At 31.8% G+C, this 24359-nt stretch overlaps 2 protein-coding genes and 1 long non-coding RNA gene across 7 annotated transcripts; all 3 read left to right on the plus strand.

Moving 5' to 3' along the window:
• Nucleotides 1–7576, plus strand: LOC139817757 (uncharacterized). 4 transcript variants are annotated; one of them, XM_071786046.1, is made up of 14 exons: nt 1–109; nt 710–980; nt 1075–1217; nt 1293–1487; nt 1606–1737; nt 1852–1949; nt 2017–2242; nt 2741–2976; nt 4599–4709; nt 4848–5016; nt 5107–5308; nt 5465–5650; nt 5736–5951; nt 6048–7576. In XM_071786046.1, the coding sequence occupies exons 7-13, from the start codon at nt 2237–2239 to the stop codon at nt 5894–5896; spliced, it is 1071 nt and encodes a 356-aa protein (XP_071642147.1). In that variant the 5' UTR covers nt 1–109; nt 710–980; nt 1075–1217; nt 1293–1487; nt 1606–1737; nt 1852–1949; nt 2017–2236; the 3' UTR covers nt 5897–5951; nt 6048–7576. The 4 variants fall into 4 exon arrangements, with proteins under 4 accessions (XP_071642147.1, XP_071642148.1, XP_071642151.1 ...); XM_071786047.1 differs by having other exon boundaries at nt 6051–7576; XM_071786050.1 differs by lacking the exon at nt 2017–2242.
• A 432-nt stretch (nt 7577–8008) lies between these two features.
• Nucleotides 8009–9500, plus strand: LOC139818442 (uncharacterized). Its single transcript, XR_011733431.1, has 4 exons — nt 8009–8146; nt 8744–8931; nt 9049–9217; nt 9316–9500. It is a non-coding gene; the product is annotated as an uncharacterized lncRNA (long non-coding RNA).
• Nucleotides 9501–15140: 5640 nt separating this feature from the next.
• LOC139817704 (uncharacterized) lies at nt 15141–21402 on the plus strand. Of its 2 annotated transcripts, none has more exons than XM_071785972.1 (8): nt 15141–15284; nt 15767–16002; nt 18322–18432; nt 18557–18725; nt 18813–19014; nt 19168–19353; nt 19443–19669; nt 19769–21402. In XM_071785972.1, the coding sequence occupies exons 1-7, from the start codon at nt 15279–15281 to the stop codon at nt 19601–19603; spliced, it is 1071 nt and encodes a 356-aa protein (XP_071642073.1). In that variant the 5' UTR covers nt 15141–15278; the 3' UTR covers nt 19604–19669; nt 19769–21402. The 2 variants fall into 2 exon arrangements, with proteins under 2 accessions (XP_071642073.1, XP_071642071.1); XM_071785970.1 differs by having other exon boundaries at nt 19766–21400.
• The last annotated feature ends 2957 nt before the right edge of the window (nt 21403–24359 follow it).

Here is a 24359-nt window from a genome sequence, read left to right on the forward strand (position 1 = left end):
ACTAGCTATTGGTGCTTATAATACAAATATTCAACAAGCGTAGAAAGTTGATGATATTACAAATATAGAGTTCGAAGAAAATTCATGTACATTTAAGATATATGGAGAGGTAATAATAAAAATTATTATTGTTTCAAGAATATTGAGCATTTCACAATTTAATGTTTATATTAAATACATATTTTATATTAATTTATGAAACAGAGTACATATGATAGTTAAATGTCCATAAGTGTGTTCTGTTTCACGTATGATGCGCATAATACATCACTTATCCATGTTTAATATTCGGTAAACAATTAGCTATTATTATTAATATAAAAAAGTGTACAAATTAGAAATTTGCATATTGCTTTCTCACCATTTTAAAATGTTTAAATTAGAAATTTATACATTGCATCATCATTTTATTTCACTCACTTATAAAGCTCTTCTATTGAGGAAGCTTATATTTTATTTGATACATAATTATTAATATTTATTAATTTGACTTCTTCATAAAGGAAGCTTTATGAGTAAAATAAAATGATGAAGCAATGTGCAAATTTTTAATTTGTACACTTTAAAATTGTGAGAAAGCAATATGTAAATTTATAATTTGCAAACTTTTTTATTATATTGGCAATTTTTTCTAATTTTATTATATTCTTCAGTCTTTTTTATCTCTATTTCATATATACTGCTTATTGCATATTCATTATTTTCTTAGCTCCTCACGATTCGGAATGTTTGATTTGCGTGAGTCCTCTTGCCTCTCACGATTCGGAGATGAATGTGCCCAAGCCTTTAATCTTGGCCGTGTCGAGCTCGTCAAAGTATTGGGAATCGGTGCCACATGACAGAAGAATAAATCAATTGTAATGTCATATGAAGGAAATATCGCGTCAAAATGAAAACCGCTTTGATGGTAACTGAAAAACCTTCTGTGGCAGCATCCCTGGCCAATATATTGAGTAATGGACGATGTAATATCAAAAAACGTATGTTGATAACTTGAATTGCTTCCTTCTTCAGCTTTCTCTTTCCTTCTTCCTCATTTCTATAATAATAAACTTTTTCTACGAATATCTTTAGGACTGAATGGCTTTTGTTCCGTCCACGAATGGGTAGGTCATTTTAGATCCGAGACTGTAAATTTTAAAATGACCTCTGTATGTGAACACGTTATGACAGTAGACTTTATTGGAAAATACAACAACTGAGACAAAGTAGATCTGGTAAGATTAGATATATTGCAGTTTTGTTTTTTATTATGTACAGAATAACTGAATTTTTTAAAATGTATATCTCAGGCTGAATTGTTCTCCTGTTCAACTGAGAAGAAAGAATCGGTACCGAAACTGAAAATACCATACTTTTTGGCCAAAGAAGGACCGCATTGTGATTATTTAGTATTATGGTTAGATTGCGACAAGGAAGGTGAAAATATTTGCTTTGAAGTTATAAATGCAGTGCAGCAAGGAATGCACAGAAAATTACATATAAATGCAAGTTGCTTGTACACATCATATTTGTAGATATTGAAGCTATTGATTCTTTTTGTTGTTTTACGATCGCTGATTACGGTTTAAATATATTTTTATTAAACAGCTTTCTTTTTAATAGGATATATGGCAAAGTACGATTCTTTGCTATTACGGAGAAAGATATAAAATCTGCTTTGGCTAATCTGATAAAGCTCAATGAACATGAAGCCAAAAGCGTTGATGCGCGTCAGGAGTTAGATTTACAAATAAGGTGTGTATTTAAGAGATATCAAACTAAATTTTTTCAAGTATAGAACAACTCTTTGCATTGTGTCGCGTTATGAAATTTGAATATCAGAATATGAATAAGTTACTATACTTTTAGGGTAAATATCCTCGAACAAAGACAACATTGTGTCTTGAAAATTTTTATCTGCTGTAAGATTGTTTCAGATTAATTACACACGCACGACAGTTACACATGTACGTATGATGCTCGTGTCACACGGTACTTGATATTTGTGTATTACAATCATTTTACGTTATTTAGGCTGCGTTCGGGGAGCGCACTATTAGCGTTATTGCATCATTCTATCTTTATCGCTCATCTGGTGTAAAACAAGAATAGAATAAGCAAAAAGCATTGATAGTCCGCTCCTTGAATCTAGCCTTAAGTTCAATGCTGAAGCAATAGCAGAATAGCTCAGAATGGGGCGAGAAAGTTCGCAAAATAATAGCGGCTGGAATCAATAGGCCAAAGAAAGGCCATCATGCGGGTGATTGTCCGATTATATAACCCAATAATTCACACACACACACACACGCACGCGCGCGCGCGCGCACACACACCCACACACACACACCCACACACACACACATATATATATATATATATATATATATATTCATATGGAAGCACTCGTAAATCTTACATGAACTACTTGGGCCAGTTTCTTTAAATTGTAATTTAAAAAATAATTTATTTTATTCATATAATAAATATATACAAATAATTGCTTCATCATAGAGGAACCTTTCTGAACAAAATTAAATGTTAATTTCTTAATATGCAAATTTATAATTAGCATTCTACATTTACGCTTTAAAACTATGAGAAAGTAATGTTCAAATTTCTAATTTGAACACTTTAAAACTATGAGGAAGCAATGTGCAAGTTTCTACTTGCACACTTTTATGTTATATGTCATTATTTTGCGATTGATATTTTTTTATCACCCTTTGTATTATAAAGAAATGACTTTCTTATGTTACAGCGTTTCCTTTTCCTTATCAACGTAAGAACAAATGATAGTTTGTACATAACAACGAGAACTATTGAATGTGTATTGTGTGAAGAAGCGAGTCGTATAAAGAAGAAATTATTAAGAAAGAAAATGTCGCAGTCAACACAGGGTGATAATTCCCGCAAAGAGGGAAAAAATAAAATGAAGGGACCTTTAAAAAAAAAAGATACAACTTCTGTTACATCTGATGTTATAAATTCAGCTGGGTGAGTGCTACTTTCTTAATTTGATATATCTTATGAAAGCCATAAATTATTGAATAAAAAATTAGTCTTGGCTTTACGTGATTTACTTTTTTTTATAAACAATCAAATTGCCGTAGTGCAAGCCGCAGTTATTAGCGCGTTTACTGGATAAAGAAAACTCTGTGTAGTTCATATTATTGAATATATTAATATATATATTTATAAAGTAATAAATTGTTTTTTAACTCTTAGAGATGTTTAGAAAGGTATTAATTAATAAAAAATTTTTAATCAATTAACATTTTAACTTGCTATATTTTCTCACTTTATTTGAACGTGTGCATGTGCGTGGGCATGTGCGTGAGCATGAGCGTGTGCATATGAGCGTGTGCATGAGCGTGTTCGTGGACTTGTGTCGTGTGTGAGTGTTGGCGTGTGCGTGAGCGTGTCGTGTGTATTTGCGTGAGTATGTATGTGTACGTGGGCGTGTGTGCGTGGTCTTGTGCATGAGCATGAAGGCCCGTCTACATATGTTGCAACACGCCAAACGTATTCACAGACCCAAATGCAAAGTGACGGTTCTCAGCACGCAGCATGCACGCATTCGCAAACTTATATGGCGGATTTGCGATTACGTGTATGCTGCGTACGGAGAACAATCACTTTGCGTTTGCGTCTGCAAATGCGTTTGACGCGTTGCGATCTGTAGACGGATCTTGAGCGTTTGCGTGAGCGTGTTTACAGAGGAAAGTTGAAAGTGCCCGCGTTTTGGCTGTACTCGAATCCTGTTGGTATGTACATGTTTTTGTAGTTCTCTTCCGTGCTATATCCACGATTTTTTTATTCTCTTTGGAAATAATATCAAAAAATCATTAATCTAACGGAAGAGAATCAAAAAATCGTGAACATAACACGAAAGAAAACCTCAAAATCATTGACATTATTACAAAATAGTGGGCATAGCACGGAAGAGAATCACAAAAACGTGCATATACTGACAGGATTTAGGTACGGTCAAAACGCATGACCACTTTCATCTTTCTCTTAAGGTGATCCTAAAGCCGTGATCCTAGCCGGTTTTTTTCAGTTTTTTTCTTAGCACTAATCTTTTAATTGACTTTATAGAAATGCAAAATTCTTGTCTAGAATTAAAGTACGCATCAAAATCTAGGTCATGGTGGTCGAATTTATATGTGGTGGTCGTCACGTATAACAAAAAATATTAATTTTTTTTCGTTTTTGATATAAATTCGATCACCATGACCTAGATTTTGATGCGTAATTTAATTCTAGACAAGAATTTTGCATTTCTATAAAGCCAATTAAAAGATTAGTGCTAAGAAAAAAACTGAAAAAAACCGGTTAGGATCACGACTTTAGGATCACCTTAAGGAGGGTCCACATTATTGAGCCAAACCGCGAGCCGAACTTCGCCACGAACCGATCATACGTCCACATTATCGAGCCGGACTTTGTCGACTTGACAATGTCGGTTCGTGGCGAAGTTCGGCTCGCGGTTTGGCTCGATAATGTGAACCCTCCTTTAAGTATGCATGTGCGCTATGTGTTCGCATGTGTATATTTTTTATGTCTGTGGTTCTAATTTCTGCAATTTTTAAGATATTGATATAATTTTTTTACAGGTCTTCTAATAAACAAGAAATTTCTATTTTAAATAGAAACAATGAAATGGAATCAATTTCTTTTGCTTCAGATGAGATGTTGGAAACAATCCAATTAGAAGATTCCACTGTGTAATTGTTCTTCTTTAACATTAATACATACATATGCGCGTACAAGTATATATATATATATATATATATATATATATATATATATAAATTGTTTAATATTTGATAATACAGATTTTTTTAAATTTTGAAATTTTTTAGAGAGATTGTTGGTTTTATTGATGAAATCGATGGACCTAAACTTGTAGGTAAAGCTCAAAATTACCAATTACTAAAATTTATATTAAATAACAACAGTTGTCACCGTATACAAGTGGTAGTATGGAATAAGGAAATAGAACGCATAAAACATCATATCAAACCAAACAATGTAATAATTTTATTATATAATAATTGTTTTGTATGTATAAATATATGTATATTATATGTATATCTATATATATTTTTCTTTTTTTTAAAGATTGTTCATATTGACGGAGCAAAAGCAAAGAAGACGAAAGTCCCAGAATTTAATCAAGGGACTCTTCCTTATGAACTTATAATTCGCTCTAATACTATCATTAATAATTTGGGTACTTTCGATTTAAAAACTGTGATTAATGCGATAAAACCACAACTGGTAAATTTATCAGACGTTTTTCAACATTTAAATTATTGCATTCGTAAGTATTTATATTTATATTTTTGTTTTTTCTTTTGCCTATAAAACATGTAAAATTATCTACATGTTTATATATAGAAATATTTTATGTGTCTTATGTTCATACGTATATGTGCATATGTTAAAAAAAAATTAATTTGTATAAAATGTTTTTCAGTTGTACGAGGATATATTAAAACCAGTTTAAATATATGTTCAAATAGTTTCAAAACTATTGGTAGTGGTTCTGTTACAGACGGAACATATAAACTGGAAATTCAAATTACCGATTACAAACCTGAGGATAACGTCGATTTTGAAAAAGGACAAGAAGTCGAAATAAAAGGATTCGTCAAAATGTCAAGTAAGTTATGTAGAAAATTTTATAACTTGATTTTTTATATTATTATTGTATTATACTGTAATTAATATTATGAGTTTGTTTTCAGATGATATTTTCTATCTAGATGTGCAAAGAACGTCTGATATCAAATTAATTGGAAATGAAACATTATCGTTTGCTCAGCTGTTGCAAGGTACAAAACCGATTATGAAGAGATCTATGTCTGACGACATGTCAGGTCCATTGAACAAGATTGTTCGTGAATAATGTTGCTCGCATCTAATTTCTAATATTAAAAAAGTAATATGTATTTTCAACTTATGTAAGTTTTATAGTATTTAATAATTATTACCGTAATAGTACATAATATTAATGTAATTTTGATAAATTGTTTATTAATTAGTAAATATTTTTTCAGCAGGTTCCTGAATTATATTATTTATAAAGGCCAAAGAGAACATCGGTCTCGTCCTTTTTGTATGCAGCAGAGCAATAAGCCTAAAGAAACTTTGGTTAACGATACAGTGGTTGAGCAACTACGTTGCGTTGTCGTCAATCGCCAATCGCTACTAACGTTGCTACGTTACATCTGATGAGAGCTATTAATTCCCAACACGTAACATAATACATACCGACACAAGGACTACGCGATTATGGAACGCGATATGATTAGTTTACGCTCATTGTTAAGACTGTTTGCTACCGACATAAGAATACAGTAGGCTGTTTAAGAAATCGTTATTCTCTTTAAACATATTTAAAGGCACAATATTAATATTTATGCATGATTTAGTTTAATGATGGTAATTACATTGTCTATGATACATGTTTGATATATGGATACATTTATTGGGATATCGAGGAGTAGCATTTGATAAGAAGGATTCTCTGATTGTGAAATTGTGCCTTATTTTTATACTAAGTTTCTAACTTATGTGGCAGTGCTTTGGATGTATCGTATGGTATATACCTTAGTCACTCGTTTACGTTTAATGTTCCAATATTAGACTGGATAACGCGCGGCTCATATGTTAATTAGCGCTCTGGATAGGTTTTTCATCTAAATATGTTGCTCAGTACTTACATAATATATATAATTTGGTATTTGCAGTGTGATGTTCTGATATCGTTTTGATATCAAGTTTATTTAATTTAGCTTAATAGAGTTTTAATCTGATGGGCAAATTATTCAACAAATTTTTTACGATTGTAATAAGGAGGATTTTTATATATTCGAAGAAGAATACAATCTTTACGATTACAGCCGGGCCAAACCTCCGTATTGAGGAAAAATATGCATTGTTTGATATTTTATCACTTTATTACTTAATTGATTCGATAATCTGGTCGATTACTTTGATTCTCTCCGAGAAACCGAAGATGTTCGCCAAGGACGTAGAAATTAATATTGGTGTGGTGTTGAAGAAACTTTCTGAGATAATTGCAGTTTGTGGTAAAAAACGCACGGACAGACGCGAGCAAATAGAGTTCTTGCACGAGTTACAATTGATATTCAATGTTCATACTCTTGGTCCGGCTGTAATCGTAAAGATTGTATTCTTCTTCGACTATATAGAAATTTTTATTATTATTTTCAATGGTTAACCATTGAAAATAATAATAAGGAGGATTTCTATATTTTTCTTATTTAATTAGTGAACGTGCTTTCTTTTTTTCCACGAATATAATATAACTTTAAATTTTTATATATGTAAGAATTTATATACAAATGAATATTAATACAAATTGAGAATAATTTGTGATTTGAATTTAGATGTAGGATTAAGACTATTATTAATTACACTTAACGCGTAGTTTAGTTATAAATATCTCAAGTCTACAGGTTGATTCTAGAACAAAAGGAAATGGAAAATAAGAATCCTTATAAACCCATGCTATCTATAAATGTTTTATTTAATTTTATTAGTTCTATAGCGTATTAAAAATTTCCAATTGTTCTGTAGATCATCCTGTGCATATTACAGTGTCAAAAGTCAAAATCTTTAGCATCTACCTTTTCAATGAACGAGTTATTTTTCATATTAATGTAATTTAAACTTGATTTTTATGCTTTCAATACTTATCGCAATTATATGTTTTCGATATTGTCATTAATTTGGATTCAATAAAATGCGATTAAATTGAAACAGAAACAAATGGTAGTCTTTTCACTTACGCACCTACTTAAGTAACAGTCCGTCATGAGGTAATTGAAAACAAACATTGCAACATTCCAATAATTATAATAATATAGAATATGATTTTACACGCACAATTTAATCGTATTAAATTATTTACTAATTAAAAAATATCACAATAGTAGTGCGGTTGGACTCGATTTAATGTCAAGCATGACAGACGGACTGCGTTCGGAAGCGTCACTCGGGTGCGCATCCCTTCTCCTTCTAACTTGCTGAGATAGAAGGAGATGGGAGTGTACTCGGTGTGTACTTGGATCCATTACTTATTTAACCTTATATATCACAGCAAAACTTGTGCTAAGCCCATATTTTCAAGGTACGTATGAAATCCGGAAACTTCAGGGAATATTTTAAGACATTAATAATGTATTCATCTAATCGCTAAGTACATGTATTATTCGTTGAAAACCTCGGCCGAGGCGATTTGCATCATTCTATCTTTCTCGTTTATTAGATGTAAACAAGGATAGAATGACAATAGTACGCTCCGCGAACGCACATTTAGAATGACTAAAGCCCGGTGTCCACGATGCAAGAACTTGGTCCAAGTTTTGGTTTAAGCCAATGAAACTGCTGCTTTTCTGTAAGAGCTGCAAGTTGATTGGCTTAAACCGAAACTTGGACCAAGTTCTTGCATCGTGGACACAGGGCATAAAGCCCGTAAAGTTGTGCTAACCTCACCTGATTTTTCGTACACATGCTCCTTATTACTGTATATTTAACATATATCAAATTTAGGTACCTATCTAATACTTATTCTCATGAAAGGACTACCTTAATATATGTAGATAACAAAATCAATAAACTTATATTTCGTTATTTATTTATTTTTCTATTAGTTAATACATGTACATGGCTTGATATTTTTTTATCACCCTTTGTATTATAAAGAAATGACTTTCTTATGTTACAGTGTTTATTTTTCCTTATCAACGTAAGAACGAGTGATAGTTTGTACATAACAACGAGAACTATTGGATGTGTATTGTGTGAAGAAGTGAGTCGTATAAAGAAGAAATTATTCAGAAAGGAAATGTCGCAGTCAATTTCTTTTGCTTCAGATGAGATGTTGGAAACAATCCAATTAGAAGATTCCACCGGGTAATTTTTCTTTTTTAACATTAATACATCTACATATGCGCGTACGAGTATATAATACATATATAAATTGTTTAATATTTGAAAATACAGATTTTTTTAAATTTTGAAATTTTTTAGAGAGATTGTTGGTTTTATTGATGAAATCGATGGACCCAAACTTGTAGGTAAAACTCAAAAATACCAATTGCTAAAATTTATATTAAACAACAACAGTCGTCACCGTATACAAGTGGTAGTATGGGATAAGGAAATAGAACGCATAAAACATTATATCAAACCGAACAATGTAATAATTTTATTATATAATATTTGTTTCGTATGTATAAATGTATAAATATATATGTATTATATGTATATTTATATATATTTTTCTTTTTTGTAAAGATTGTTTATATTGACGGAGCAAAAGCAAAGAAGACGAAAGTCCTAGAATTTAATCAAGGGACTCTTCCTTATGAACTTATAATTCGCTCTAATACTATCATTAATAATTTGGGTACTTTTAATTATTAATGCGATAAAATTATAACTGGTAAATTTATCAGACGTTTTTAAATATTTAAATTATTGCATTCGTAAGTATTTATATTATCGCATCTAATTTTTAATATTAAAAAAGTCAATATGTATTTTCAACTTATGTAAAGTTTTATAGTATTTAATAATTATTACCATTATAGTACATATTATTAATGTAATTTTGATAAATTGTCTATTAATTATTAAATATTTTTTCAGCAGGTTCCTGAATTATCTATAAAGGCTAAAAAGAACAAGTCTCGTCCTCCTTGTATGCAGCAAAGCAATAAGCTTTAAAGAAACTTTGGTTAACGGTATAGTGGCTGAGCAATTAACTACGTTGCGTTGTCGTCAATCGCCAATTTCTACTAACGTTGCTACGTTACATCTGATGAGAGCTATTAATTCCCAGCACGTAACATAAATACATATCGATGCAAGGACTACACGATTATGGAATGCGATATGATTAGTCTACGCTTGTTGTTAAGACTGTTTGCTACCGACATAAGAATACAGTAGTTGTTTAAGAAATTGTTATTCTCTTTAAACATATTTAAAAACACAATATTAATATTCATGCATGATTTAGTTTAATGATGGTAATTACATTATCATGTTTGATATACGGATACATTCATTGGGATATAGAGGAGTAGCATTTGATAAGAAGGATTCCCTGATTGTGAAATTGTGCCTCATTTTTATACCAAGTTCCTAACTTATGTGGCAGTGCTTTGGATGTATCGTATGGTATACACCTTGCTTGGTCACTCGTTAACGTTTAATGTTCCAATATTAAACTAGATAAAGGCCATTGCACGTAACAAAGTTTTAGTCATAATCGTAAGGCCATAAGAAAATAGACCAATCACACTCGATTATTCTTCGAGCTCAAGGAGAATATTTGACTGTGATTGGTCTATTTTTTTACGGTCTTACGATTATGACTAAAACTTTATTACGTGCAATGGCCTTAACGCGCAGCTCATATGTTAATTATCGCTCTGGATAGGTTTTTCATCTAGATATGTCGCTCAGTACTTACAATAAATCGGATATTAAAGTTGGGAGCACATACTTTTACATAATGCATAAGCATAAGAAAATTGATTGGTCCACATACATGTGCATAAGGAAATATACTAATCAATTTTCTTATGTTTATAAATTATGCAAAAGTCTGTGTTTCTCGCTTTATTTCTCAAAATAAAAAGATTTGTACATATATGTACTATCCGTCCCGAAAAAGTTAAAAGTCTATATGTTTTGTATTTTATGTTTAAGAAAAATATATTATTCAGTGTCAAATTTTCAATAGTTTATTTAAGAAGTTATAGAGTTATAAGAAAATTATACAATTTCAACATTAAATAAATAAATAATTAAATGTTCAATAGGATATTTATTATGGAATTTATTATATAAATTTCCAATGAATGTCTAATATCTAGAAGATATTAAAGGCATTGCACGTAACAAAGATTTAGCCATAATCGTAAGGCCGTAAGAAAATAAACCAATCACAGTCGATTATTCTCCTCGCGTTCGAAAAATAATCGAGTGTGATTGGTCTATTTTCTTATGGCCTTACGATTACGACTAAAACTTTGTTACGTACAATGGCCTTTACTAAACATTTATATGTCCATTAGTGAGCGTGCGAGCAAGCGAGAGAAAGAGAGAGAGAGAGAGAGAGAGAGAGAGAGAGAGAGCTACAAAAAGAAGGAAAAAATGAAGAAAGGAAGAAGAGAAGAAATAAAGAGAAACCTTTCTTCATTTGTATATGTTTAAAAAAATATTCCTTTCCTCCTCCTTTCTATATAAAAAAGCCATGTGTACCGAAAAGTGAGTGTTCCGAGGGTCCGAGTCGAATATCTCGCGCTGTAGTATTGTCGCTTTTCCGCGCGTCTGATTGGCCGGTCGAAGGCGGTGATCGCGAGATCACGGCGAGTTCCGCGACGACCGCGACTTCGCGCGTGTGCATCGTGTGATCGGCTGATCGCTCGCGTCGTCGCGTCGTGTCGCGAGGTTAATATATCGCGGGATATTGACGTGATCTTTCATCAGTAAATGCAATCGATTAATTCCGAATTTCGGTTGCGTTGCGAGCGTTATTTCTGTAATAATTTGCGATAATTAACTCGTTTACGTGGGATGAATTAATGTCATCAGTTACACTACAGAACCCCTACTTACGTAGAGGTTATTTATCATATATAAGTTACAGAAGTAACGCTCGCGTAAACGTAGTTTATGTGACAAATAGTGCGTGTGTTTGTGTGTATGTGTGTGCGTGGGCGTGCGCGTACATACATCTGTGCGCGCGCGTGTGTGTGTGTGTGTGTGTGTGGTGTGTATGCTGGTGTGTGTCTTTGCATGCGTGCGTGTGTGTGTGTGTTCTGATAGCTCAGATATGTCTCGAAGAAGTGCGTAAGAAAACGGCTCCAAATTGCGACAGGAGTACATAATATCTGTGATTGAATGAGTACTTACTGTACTCTTGTAGCAATCTGCTGTAAGAAGCTATTATGAAATTTTATACTATTTAGCTTCTTACAGTAGACTGCTGCAAGAGTACAATAAATACTCGTTCAATCACAGATGTACTTCTGTCGCAATTTTGGATTGTATTGTATTACCAAGATATGTGTAATGTAAATTTATAAGCCGTCTAAAATAGAAAATTTAAAAGAAGCGAGTATGAAATAGATAAATATTTTTGTTGCAGAATATTGGAGCGTATTATGGTAATAGCGAAACAATAACGGAAGAAATGCAAAAGTTTGAAACGACGCTGTATAAAATAGAGGATTGTGTGTTGACATTGGTGGAACGTTTCGATGAGGAATTCATAAAGTTGTTGAAAGAATGTGATTTACACAGTAATAAATACGTGGAAAGGTAATACTTTTTGAGATAAATTATGCGAAATATATTTTTAACATAAATATAAATACAGTTATAATTGATACATATATGGAGGGTTAAAGCCATAGTGGTGTAAGTCAATTTTTTTTTCTTCTTTCAACATATCTGCATGTGTAGACTGCATCTATAAACTTAACTCGATAGGTTAAAAAAAGTGACTTATACCACTATGGCTTTAACCCTCCATATATGTATCAATTATAACTCTATTTATATTTATGTTAAAAATATATGTGACTTATAAAGTGACTTATATATATATATATATATATATATATATATATATATATATATATATATGGAGTTAAAACCATAGTGGTGTAAGTCACTTTTTTTCATCGATATATCTAAAATAAGGAAAATTTTACATTGCACATCTCTTTACACAATCTTGTTCAAGATAAAGTTTCTCTCTCTCTCTCTCTCTCTCTCTCTCACCCCATAATACATATATATATATATATATATATATATATATATATATATATATATGTATTATGGGGTATATATATATATATATATATATATATATATAGAGAGAGAGAGAGAGAGAGAGAGAGAGAGAGAGAGAAACTTTATTTTGAACAAGATTGTGTAAAGAGATGTGCAATGTAAAATTTTCCTTATTTTAGATATATCGATGAATTAAATGTTCGAGATTAAATGGGACTAGCTATTGGTGCTTATAATACAAATATTCAACAAGCGTAGAAAGTTGATGATATTACAAATATAGAGTTCGAAGAAAATTCATGTACATTTAAGATATATGGAGAGGTAATAATAAAAATTATTATCGTTTCAAGAATATTGAGCATTTCACAATTTAATGTTTATATTAAATACATATTTTATATTAATTTATGAAACAGTGTACATATGATAGTTACATGTCCATAAGTGTGTTCTGTTTCACGTATGATGCGCATAATACATCATTTATCCATGTTTAATATTCGGTAAACAATTAGCTATTATTATTAATATAAAAAAGTGTACAAATTAGAAATTTGCATATTGCTTTCTCACTATTTTAAAATGTTTAAATTAGAAATTTATACATTGCATCATCATTTTATTTCACTCACTTATAAAGCTCTTCTATTGAGGAAGCTTATATTTTATTTGATACATAATTATTAATATTTATTAATTTGACTTCTTTATAAAGGAAGCTTTATGAGTAAAATAAAATGATGAAGCAATGTGCAAATTTTTAAATTGTACACTTCAAAATTGTGAGAAAGCAATATGTAAATTTATAATTTGCCAACTTCTTTATTATATTGGCAATTTTTTCTAATTTTATTATATTCTTCAGTCTTTTTTATCTCTATTTCATATATACTGCTTATTGCATATTCATTATTTTCTTAGCTCCTCACGATTCGGAATGTTTGATATGCGTGAGTCCTCTTGCCTCTCACGATTCGGAGATGAATGTGCCCAAGCCTTTAATCTTGGCCGTGTCGAGCTCGTCAAAGTATTAGGAATCGGTGCCACATGACAGAAGAATAAATCAATTGTAATGTCATATGAAGGAAATATCGCGTCAAAATGAAAACCGCTTTGATAGTAACTGAAAAACCTTCTTTGGCAGCATCCCTGGCCAATATATTGAGTAATGGACGATGTAATATCAAAAAACGTATGTTGATAACTTGAATTGTTTCCTTCTTCAGCTTCCTCTTTCCTTCTTCCTCATTTCTATAATAATAATTTTTTTCTACGAATATCTTTAGGACTGAATGGCTTTTGTTCCGTCCACGAATGGGTAGGTCAATTTAGATCCGAGACTGTAAATTTTAAAATGACCTCTGTATGTGAACACGTTATGACAGTAGACTTTATTGGAAAATACAACTGAGACAAAGTAGATCTGGTAAGATTAGATATATTGGAGTTTTGTTTTTTATTATGTACAGAATAACTGAATTTTTTTAAATGTATATCTCAGGCTGATTTGTTCTCCTGTTCAACTGAGAAGAAAGAAGCGGTACCGAAACTGAAAATACCATACTTTTTGTAAAGAAGGAGCGCATTGTGATTATTTAGTATTACTTAGATTGCGACAAGGAAGGTGAAAATATTTGCTTTGAAGTTATAAATGCAGTGCAGCAAGGAATGCACAGAAAATTACATATAAATGTAAGTTGCTTGTACACATCATATTTGTAGATATTAAAGCTATTGATTCTTTTTGTTGTTTTACGATCGCTGATTACGGTTTAAATATATTTTTATTAAACAGCTTTCTTTTTAATAGGATATATGGCAAAGTACGATTCTTTGCTATTACGGAGAAAGATATAAAATCTGCTTTGGCTAATCTGATAAAGCTCAATGAAAATGAAGCCAAAAGCGTTGATGCGCGTCAGGAGTTAAATTTACAAATAAGGTGTGTATTTAAGAGATATCAAACTAAATTTTTTCAAGTATAGAACAACTCTTTGCATTGTGTCGCGTTATGAAATTTGAATATCAGGATATGAATAAGTTACTATACTTTTAGGGTAAATATCCTCGAACGGAGACAATATCGTGTCCTGAAAATTTTGATCTGCTGTAAGATTGTTTCAGATTAATTACACACGCACGACAGTTACACATGTACGTATGATGCTCGTGTCACACGGTACTCGATATTTGTGTATTACAATCATTTTACTTTATTTAGGCTGCGTTCGGGGAGCGCACTATTAGCGTTATTGCATCATTCTATCTTTATCGCTCATCTGGTGTAAAACAACAATAGAATAAGCAAAAAGCATTAATAGTCCGCTCCTTGAATCTAGCCTTAAGTTCAATGCTGAAGCAATAGCAGAATAGCTCAGAATGGGGCGAGAAAGTTCGCAAAATAATAGCGGCTGGAATCAATAGGCCAAAGAAAGGCCATCATGCGGGTGATTGTCCGATTATATAACCTGATAATTCACACGCACGCACACACACACACACACACACACACACACACACACACACACACACACACACACATATATATATATATATATATTCATATGGAAGCACTCGTAAATCTTACATGAACTACTTGGGCCAGTTTCTTTAAATTGTAATTTAAAAAATAATTTATTTTGTTCATATAATAAATATATACAAATAATTGCTTCATCATAGAGGAACCTTTCTGAACAAAATTAAATGTTAATTTTTTAATATGCAAATTTATAATTAGCATTCTACATTTACACTTTAAAACTATGAGAAAGTTGTGTTCAAATTTCTAATTTGAACACTTTAAAACTATGAGGAAGCAATGTGCAAGTTTCTATTTGCACACTTTTATGTTATATGTCATTATTTTGCGATTGATATTTTTTTATCACCCTTTGTATTATAAAGAAATGACTTTCTTATGTTACAGCGTTTCCTTTTCCTTATCAACGTAAGAACAAATGATAGTTTGTACATAACAACGAGAACTATTGAATGTGTATTGTGTGAAGAAGCGAGTCGTATAAAGAAGAAATTATTAAGAAAGAAAATGTCGCAGTCAACACAGGGTGATAATTCCCGCAAAGAGGGAAAAAATAAAATGAAGGGACCTTTAAAAAAAAAAGATACAACTTCTGTTACATCTGATGTTATAAATTCAGCTGGGTAAGTGCTACTTTTTTAATTTGATATATCTTATGAAAGCGATAAATTATTGAATAAAAAATTAGTCTTGGCTTCACGTGATTTACTTTTTTTTATAAACAATCAAATTGCCGTAGTGCAAGCCGCAGTTATTAGCGCGTTTACTGGATAAAGAAAACTCTGTGTAGTTCATATTATTGAGTATATTAATACATATATTTATAAAGTAATAAATTGTTTTTTTACTCTTAGAGATGTTTAGAAAGGTATTAATTAATAAAAAAATTTTAATCAATTAACATTTTAACTTGCTATACTTTCTCACTTTATTTGAACGTGTGCATGTGCGTGGGCATGTGCGTGACCATGAGCGTGTGCATATGAGCGTGTGCATGAGCGTGTTCGTGGACTTGTGTCGTGTGTGAGTGTTGGCGTGTGCGTGAGCGTGTCATGTGTATTTGCGTGAGTATGTATGTGTACGTGGGCGTGTGTGTGTGGTCTTGTGCATGAGCATGAAGGTCCGTCTACATATGTCACAACACGCCAAACGTATTCACAGACCCAAATGCAAAGTGACGGTTCTCAGCACGCAGCATGCACGCATTCGCAAACTTATATGGCGGATTTGCGATTACGTGTATGCTGCGTACGGAGGACAATCACTTTGCGTTTGCGTCTGCAAATGCGTTTGACGCGTTGCGATCTGTAGACGGACCTTGAGCGTGTGCGTGAATGTGTTTACAGAGGAAAGTTGAAAGTGCCCGCGTTTTGGCTGTACCCGAATCCTGTTGGTATGTACATGTTTTTGTGGTTCTCTTTTGTGCTATATCCACGATTTTTTTATTCTCTTTGGAAATAATAACAAAAAATCATGAATGTAACGGAAGAGAATCAAAAAATCGTGAACATAACACGAAAGAAAACTTCAAAATCATTGACATTATTACAAAATAGTGGGCATAGCACGGAAGAGAATCACAAAAACGTGCATATACCGACAGGATTTGGGTACGGTCAAAACGCATGACCACTCTCATCTTTCTCTTAAGAAGGGTCCACATTATTAAGCCAAACCGCGAGCCGAGCTTCGCCACGAACCGATCATACGTCCACATTATCGAGCCGGACTTTGTCGGCTTGACAATGTCGGTTCGCGGCGAAGTTCAGCTCGCGGTTTGGCTCGATAATGTGAACCCTCCTTTAAGGGGATCCTGCAATGACTGGCGAACTTCCTCGATGTCGATAATGTCAACCTTTCTAATTTTGTTTTCCCTATATCTGTCTTTGTCTAACGAAATGACATCTGTCCTTTTTTCGACTGCTCGCCATCTTACGCAAGATCCGGCAACTACTGTTGCTGCTCTTCTTGTCATCCTGCATCCGTATTTGCATCACTAAAATAATTATTAGATGGATCTTTTTTTGTACGCATTGAATCTTACTTCTACTTACACGATATTATTCCTACATGTTTTCCCAAGGGTGGATGATAAACATTATGTACGTATAAACTGTAGAATTTTTGTTTTAAGCAAATATTGTCGTCAGGTGACAGCTGTGTATGTGCCCCAATAAGTAATATTTTTAATTTTTTGGTGCTTTTGATATAAAATCGCGTTTTCCACCCTAGATTTGTGTGCGGACTTTAATTCTAGACCAAAAACTTGCAATTCTGTAAAGCCAATTAAAAGATCCATCGATTAACGATAATGTCGGTAAATCATACGGCTGCAGGATCCCCTTAAGGCTCCTGGGTAGTCACCGCGGCCATATTGGATTCTTACTATCGAGGCGAGGAAAACACCCAATTTTGTCGTGCATGCCATTTTCAAATAAAAAGACATTTCAATAAAACATCACTATAGATCGTTTCAGAACACTTCTGAAATTGGCCGAAAACTACCCTTTTCCCTCGACAATAAACAAACAGCCATAAAACGAAGCCTAAATATACGGGAAAAACAGCCGTTCAACGACTATCGAAAGGAGGTGAAAACGTTCCTTCCGCATGCAAATCTTACTTTTCGGCTAATTTTACTACTTTCACGAATACGTTAAAACATTAGAACACAAGCACAGAGCGAATAATAAAGAAATAGCACGCACAACAAAATAGGCTGTCAACATGTCACAAGACAGAATTCTCCATTGGAGAGAGTGAGAGGAGAGAGTTCTGATTTCTGCCGCGACGGTACGTCGCTACCGTCAACGCAGAGTTCTCGGCTCAGAGACCAGGAGCCTTAAGTATACATGTGCGCTATGTGTTCGTATGTGTATATTTTTTATGTCTGTGGTTCTAATTTCTGCAGTTTTTAAGATATTGATATAATTTTTTTACAGGATTTCTAATAAACAAGAAATTTCTATTTTAAATAAAAACAATGAAATGGAATCAATTTCTTTTGCTTCAGATGAGATGTTGGAAACAATCCAATTAGAAGATTCCACTGTGTAATTTTTCTTTTTTAACATTAATACATACATATGCGCGTACACACACAAGTATATATGTATACATATATAAATTATTTAATATTTGACAATACAGATTTTTTTAAATTTTGAAATTTTTTAGAGAGATTGTTGGTTTTATTGATGAAATCGATGGACCTAAACTTGTAGGTAAAGCTCAAAATTACCAATTACTAAAATTTATATTAAATAACAACAGTTGTCACCGTATACAAGTGGTAGTATGGAATCAGGAAATAGAACGCATAAAGCATCATATCAAACCGAACAATGTAATAATTTTATTATATATATGTTTTGTATGTATAAATATATGTATTTTATATGTATATCTATATATTTTTTTCTTTTTTTTAAAGATTGTTCATATTGACGGAGCGAAAGCAAAGAAGACGAAAGTCCCAGAATTTAATCAAGGGACTCTTCCTTATGAACTTATAATTCGCTCTAATACTATCATTAATAATTTGGGTACTTTTGATTTAAAAACTGTGATTAATGCGATAAAACCACAATTGGTAAATTTATCAGACGTTTTTCAACATTTAAATTATTGCATTCGTAAGTATTTATATGTTATTAATGTTTTTTCTTTTGCCTATAAAACATTGAAATTATTTGTATTTTATATATAGAAATATTTTATGTGTCTTATGTTCATACGTATATGTGCATATGTTAAAAAAAAATTAATTTGTATAAAATATTTTTCAGTTGTACGAGGCTATATTAAAACCAGTTTAAATATATGTTCAAATAGTTTCAAAACTATTGGTAGTGGTTCTGTTACAAACGGAACATATAAACTGGAAATTCAAATTACTGATTATAAGCCTGAGGATAACGTCAATTTTGAAAAAGGACAAGAGGTCGAAATAAAAGGATTCGTCAAAATGTCAAGTAAGTTATGTATAAAATTTTATAACTTGATTATTTATATTATCTATTATTGTATTATACTGTAATTAATATTATGAGTTTGTTTTCAGATGATATTTTCTATCTGGATGTGCAAAAAACGTCTGATGTCAAATTAATTGGAAATAAAACATTATCGTTTGCTCAGCTGTTGCAAGGTACAAAACCGATTATGAAGAGATCTATGTCTGACGACATGTCGGGTCCATTGAACAAGATTGTTCGTGAATAATGCGTATACAAGTTGCTCGCATCTAATTTCTAATATTAAAAAAGTCATTATGTATTTTCAACTTATGTAAGTTTTATAGTATTTAATAATTATTACCGTAATAGTACGAAATATTAATGTAATTTTGATAAATTGTTTATTAATTAGTAAATATTTTTTCAGCAGGTTCCTGAATTATTTATAAAGGCTAAAGAGAACATCGATCTTGTCCTTCTTGTATGCAGCAGAGCAATAAGCCTAAAGAAACTTTGGTTAACGATACAGTGGCTGAACAACTACGTTGTGTTGTCGTCAATCGCCAATCGCTACTAACGTTGCTATGTTACATCTGATGAGAGCTATTAATTCCCAGCACGTAACATAATACATACCGACGCAAGGACTACACGATTATGGAACGCGATATGATTAGTTTACGCTCATTGTTAAGACTGTTAGCTACCGACATAAGAATACAGTAAGCTGTTTAAGAAATCGTTATTCTCTTTAAACATATTTAAAGGCACAATATTAATATTCATGCATGATTTAGTTTAATGATGGTAATTACATTGTCATGTTTGATATACGGATACATTTATTGGGATATAGAGGAGTAGCATTTGATAAGAAGGATTCCCTGATTGTGAAATTGTGCCTCATTTTTATACTAAGTTTTTAACTTATGTGGCAGTGCTTTGGATGTATCGTATGGTATATACCTTAGTCACTCGTTAACGTTTAATGTTCCAGTATTAGGCTAGATAACGCGCGGCTTATATGTTAATTATCGCTCTGGATAGGTTTTTCATCTAGATATGTCGCTCAGTACTTACATAACATATATAATTTGGTATTCGCAGTATGATGTTCTGATATCGTTTCGATATCAAGTTGATTTAATTTAGCTTAATAAAGTTTTAATCCGATGGGCAAATTATTCAACATATTTTTTACGATTGTTTCGTATTGATGAAAAATATGTATTGTTTGATATTTTATCACTTTATTACTTGATCCGATAATCTGGTCGATTACTTTGATACGCATTATCGGAGATGATTATAAAAACCGAAAAACGAATGCGATATAACTAAGATTCAACTCGATGCGGTACAAGGAAAATGGATTTTCGTTGTTATTTAATTGTAACAATGATAGGCGACAGCTCCAAGAAATTCTGGTTCAAAAATGTTTATAATATGTTCCTTTTTATTTACTTAAGAAAATTGAGTTTTTGATTTACAAAGCTATGTTGAGTAATAACATTATGATGATGGCGAAAATGACTTGTTCGAAATTAAGCAGACGTGTCTTATGAATTTTGCAAAAACACATAGCGGCTGATGTAATATATTGACACCTAACAAAACAACTGTCATCTTATCTGAATATTCTTATGGCAATCGAAAAACTGAGATCTTCCTCAACTTGCTTATTTCAGATACATTTGTATTGATTGTAATTCAAAAGTGTTATTAATTAAAGAAAACATTTGTACAATGCGTTTGTAATAATTTTTTTTGTTTAGAAAAAATATTAAATGCGATTATTTTTGCATGTATATATACACACACACACATATGCGCGTGCGTGCGTGCGTGTGTGCGTGCGTGCGTGCGTGCGTGCGTGTGTGTATGCATGTGTATATATATTTTTCTTTTTGTTTCGAATTAGCTGGCATGGGATTGTAGATACTTAATTATTATGGTAAAGATTAACTTTTTTTTTTAATGATAGAATTTTATATAAGAGACACAACAAAATTCAGATGCTTAAAACCTAAATTTATATATTAATTATTACAAAAAGCATTTATATTACGATATTTTTTCTATGAGGAAGCAAAATTAGCTATTATTATTAATATAAAAATGTGTACAAATTAGAAACATATTGCATATTGCTTCCTCACCATTTTAAAATGTGCAAATTAGAAATTTATACATTGCATTATTATTTTATTTTGCTCACTTATAAAACTATTGAGGAAGCTTATATTTTATTTAATACATAATTATTAATATTTATTAGTTTGACTTCTTTATAAAGAAAGCTTTTTATGAGTGAAATAAAATAATAATAAAGCAATGTATAAATTTCTAATTTGTATATTTTAAAATAGTGAGAAGCAATATGTAAGTTTCTAATTTGCAAACTTTTTTTATTATATTAGCAATTTTTTTTTATAATTTTATTATATTCTTCAGTCTTTTTTATCTCTGTTTCATATATTAACTCTTTAAAATTTATTTGATTAGTTCTTGAGTTATAGACGTTTGAAATTTTGAGAAATCAGTATATAGAAAACAATGGAAAAATTTCTAATTTTTGTTTTATATTGTTTTATTATATATTAGCAATTTTTTTGTATTGAAAATTAGAGACCTCATAAATCACTATATATCAATTTTTATAATAAATCGGACATTAAAATTGGGAGCACATACCTTTACATAATGCATAATGCATAAGAAAATTGATTGGTCCACATACATGTGCATAAGGAAATAGATTAATCAATTTTCTTATGTTTATAAATTATGCAAAAGTCTGTTTTTCTCGCTTTATTTCTCAAAATAAAAGGATTGGTACTATCCGTCCCGAAAAAGTTAAAAGTCTATATGTTATGTATTTTATGTTTAAGAAAAATATATTATTCAGTGTCAAATTTTCAATAGTTTATTTAAGAAGTTATAAAGAGTTATAAGAAAATTATACAATTTCAACATTAAATAAATAAATAATTAAATGTTCAATAAGATATTTATTATGAAATTTATTATATAAATTTCCAATGAATGTCTAATATCTAGAAAATATTTACTAAATATTTATATGTCTATTAGTGAGCGTGCGAGCAAGCAAGAGAGATATATAGAGAGAGAGAGAGAAAAAGAGAGAGAGAGAGAGAGAGAGAGAGAGCTACAAAAAGAAGGAAAAAATGAAGAAAGGAAGAAAAGAAGAAATAAAGAGAAACCTTTCTTCATTTGTATATGTTTAAAAAAATATTCCTTTCCTCCTCCTTCTATATAAAAAAGCCATGTGTACCGAGAAGTGAATGTTCCGAGTCGAATATCTCGCGCTGTAGTATTGTCGCTTTTCCGCGCGTCTGATTGGCCGGTCGAAGGCGGTGATCGCGAGATCACGGCGAGTTCCGCGACGACCGCGACTTCGCGCGTGTGCATCGTGTGATCGGCTGATCGCTCGCGTCGTCGCGTCGTGTCGCGAGGTTAATATATCGCGGGATATTGACGTGATCTTTCATCAGTAAATGCAATCGATTAATTCCGAATTTCGGTTGCGTCGCGAGCGTTATTTCTGTAGTAATTTACGATAATTAACTCGTTTACGTGGGATGAATTATTGTCATCAGTTACTACAGAGCCCCCTCTTACGTAGAGGTTATTTATCATATATAAGTTACAGAAGTAACGCTCGCGTAAACGTAGTTTATTGATAAATAGGGCGCGTGTTTGTGTGTATGTGTGTGCGTGGGCGTGCGCGTACATACGTCCGTGTGTGTGTGTGTGTGTGTGGTGTGTATGCTGGTGTGTGTCTTTGCATGCGTACGTGTGTGTGTGTGTGTGTTCTGATAACTCAGATATGTCTCGAAGAAGTGCGTAAGAAAACGGCTCCAAATTGCGACAGGAGTACATAATATCTGTGATTGAATGAGTACTTACTGTACTCTTGCAGCAATCTGCTGTAAGAAGCTATTATGAAATTTTATACTATTTAGCTCCTTACAGTAGACTGCTGCAAGAGTACAATAAATACTCGTTCAATCACATATTATGTACTTCTGTCGCAATTTTGGATTGTATTGTATTACCAAAATAGAAAATTTAAAAGAAGCAAGTATGAAATAGATAAATATTTTTGTTGCAGAATATTGGAGCGTATTATGGTAATAGCGAAACAATAATGGAAGAAATGCAAAAGTTTGAAACGACGCTGTATAAAATAGATGATTGTGTGTTGACATTGGTGGAACGTTTCGATGAGGAATTTATAAAGTTGTTGAAGGAATGTGATTTACACAGTAATGAATACGTGGAAAGGTAATATTTTTTGAGATAAATTATGCAAAATATATTTTTAACATAAATATAAATACAGTTATAATTGATACATATATGGAGGGTTAAAGCCATAGTGGTGTAAGTCAATTTTTTTTCTTCTTTCAACATATCTGCATGTGTAGACTGCATCTATAAACTTAACTCGATAGGTTAAAAAAAGTGACTTACACCACTATGGCTTTAACCCTCCATATATGTATCAATTATAATTGTATTTATATTTATGTTAAAAATATATGTGACTTATAAAGTGACTTATATATATATATATATGGAGTTGAAACCATAGTGGTGTAAGTCACTTTTTTTCATCGATATATCTAAAATAAGGAAAATTTTACATTGCACATCTCTTTACACAATCTTGTTCAAGATAAAGTTTCTCTCTCTCTCTCTCTCTCTCTCTCTCTCTCTCTCTCTCTCTCTCTCTCTCTCTCTCTCTCTCTCTCTCTCTCTCTCTCTCTCTCTCTCTCTCTCTCTCTCTCTCTCTCTCTCTCTCTCTCTTCTCTCTCTCTCTCTCTCTGTCTCTCTCTGTCTCTCTCTCTCTCTCTCTCACCCCATAATATATATATATATATATATATATATATATATATATATATATATATATATATATATATAGAGAGAGAGAGAGAGAGAGAGAGAGAGAGAGAGAAACTTTATCTTGAACAAGATTGTGTAAAGAGATGTGC

Source organism: Temnothorax longispinosus, chromosome 8, assembly GCF_030848805.1.
Source record: "Temnothorax longispinosus isolate EJ_2023e chromosome 8, Tlon_JGU_v1, whole genome shotgun sequence".
Lineage (NCBI taxonomy): Eukaryota > Metazoa > Arthropoda > Insecta > Hymenoptera > Formicidae > Temnothorax > Temnothorax longispinosus.

What these genes read in the sequence shown, in the direction of transcription:
- LOC139817757 (XM_071786046.1), top strand. An exon ending in CAATTAGAAGATTCCACTGT is followed by an intron (nt 4,710 to 4,847) that starts GTAATTGTTCTT and finishes GAAATTTTTTAG; the next exon opens with AGAGATTGTTGGTTTTATTG. An exon ending in ATCATATCAAACCAAACAAT is followed by an intron (nt 5,017 to 5,106) that starts GTAATAATTTTA and finishes TTTTTTTTAAAG; the next exon opens with ATTGTTCATATTGACGGAGC.
- LOC139817704 (XM_071785972.1), top strand. An exon ending in GATGTTATAAATTCAGCTGG is followed by an intron (nt 16,003 to 18,321) that starts GTAAGTGCTACT and finishes ATTTTTTTACAG; the next exon opens with GATTTCTAATAAACAAGAAA. An exon ending in AGGATTCGTCAAAATGTCAA is followed by an intron (nt 19,354 to 19,442) that starts GTAAGTTATGTA and finishes GTTTGTTTTCAG; the next exon opens with ATGATATTTTCTATCTGGAT.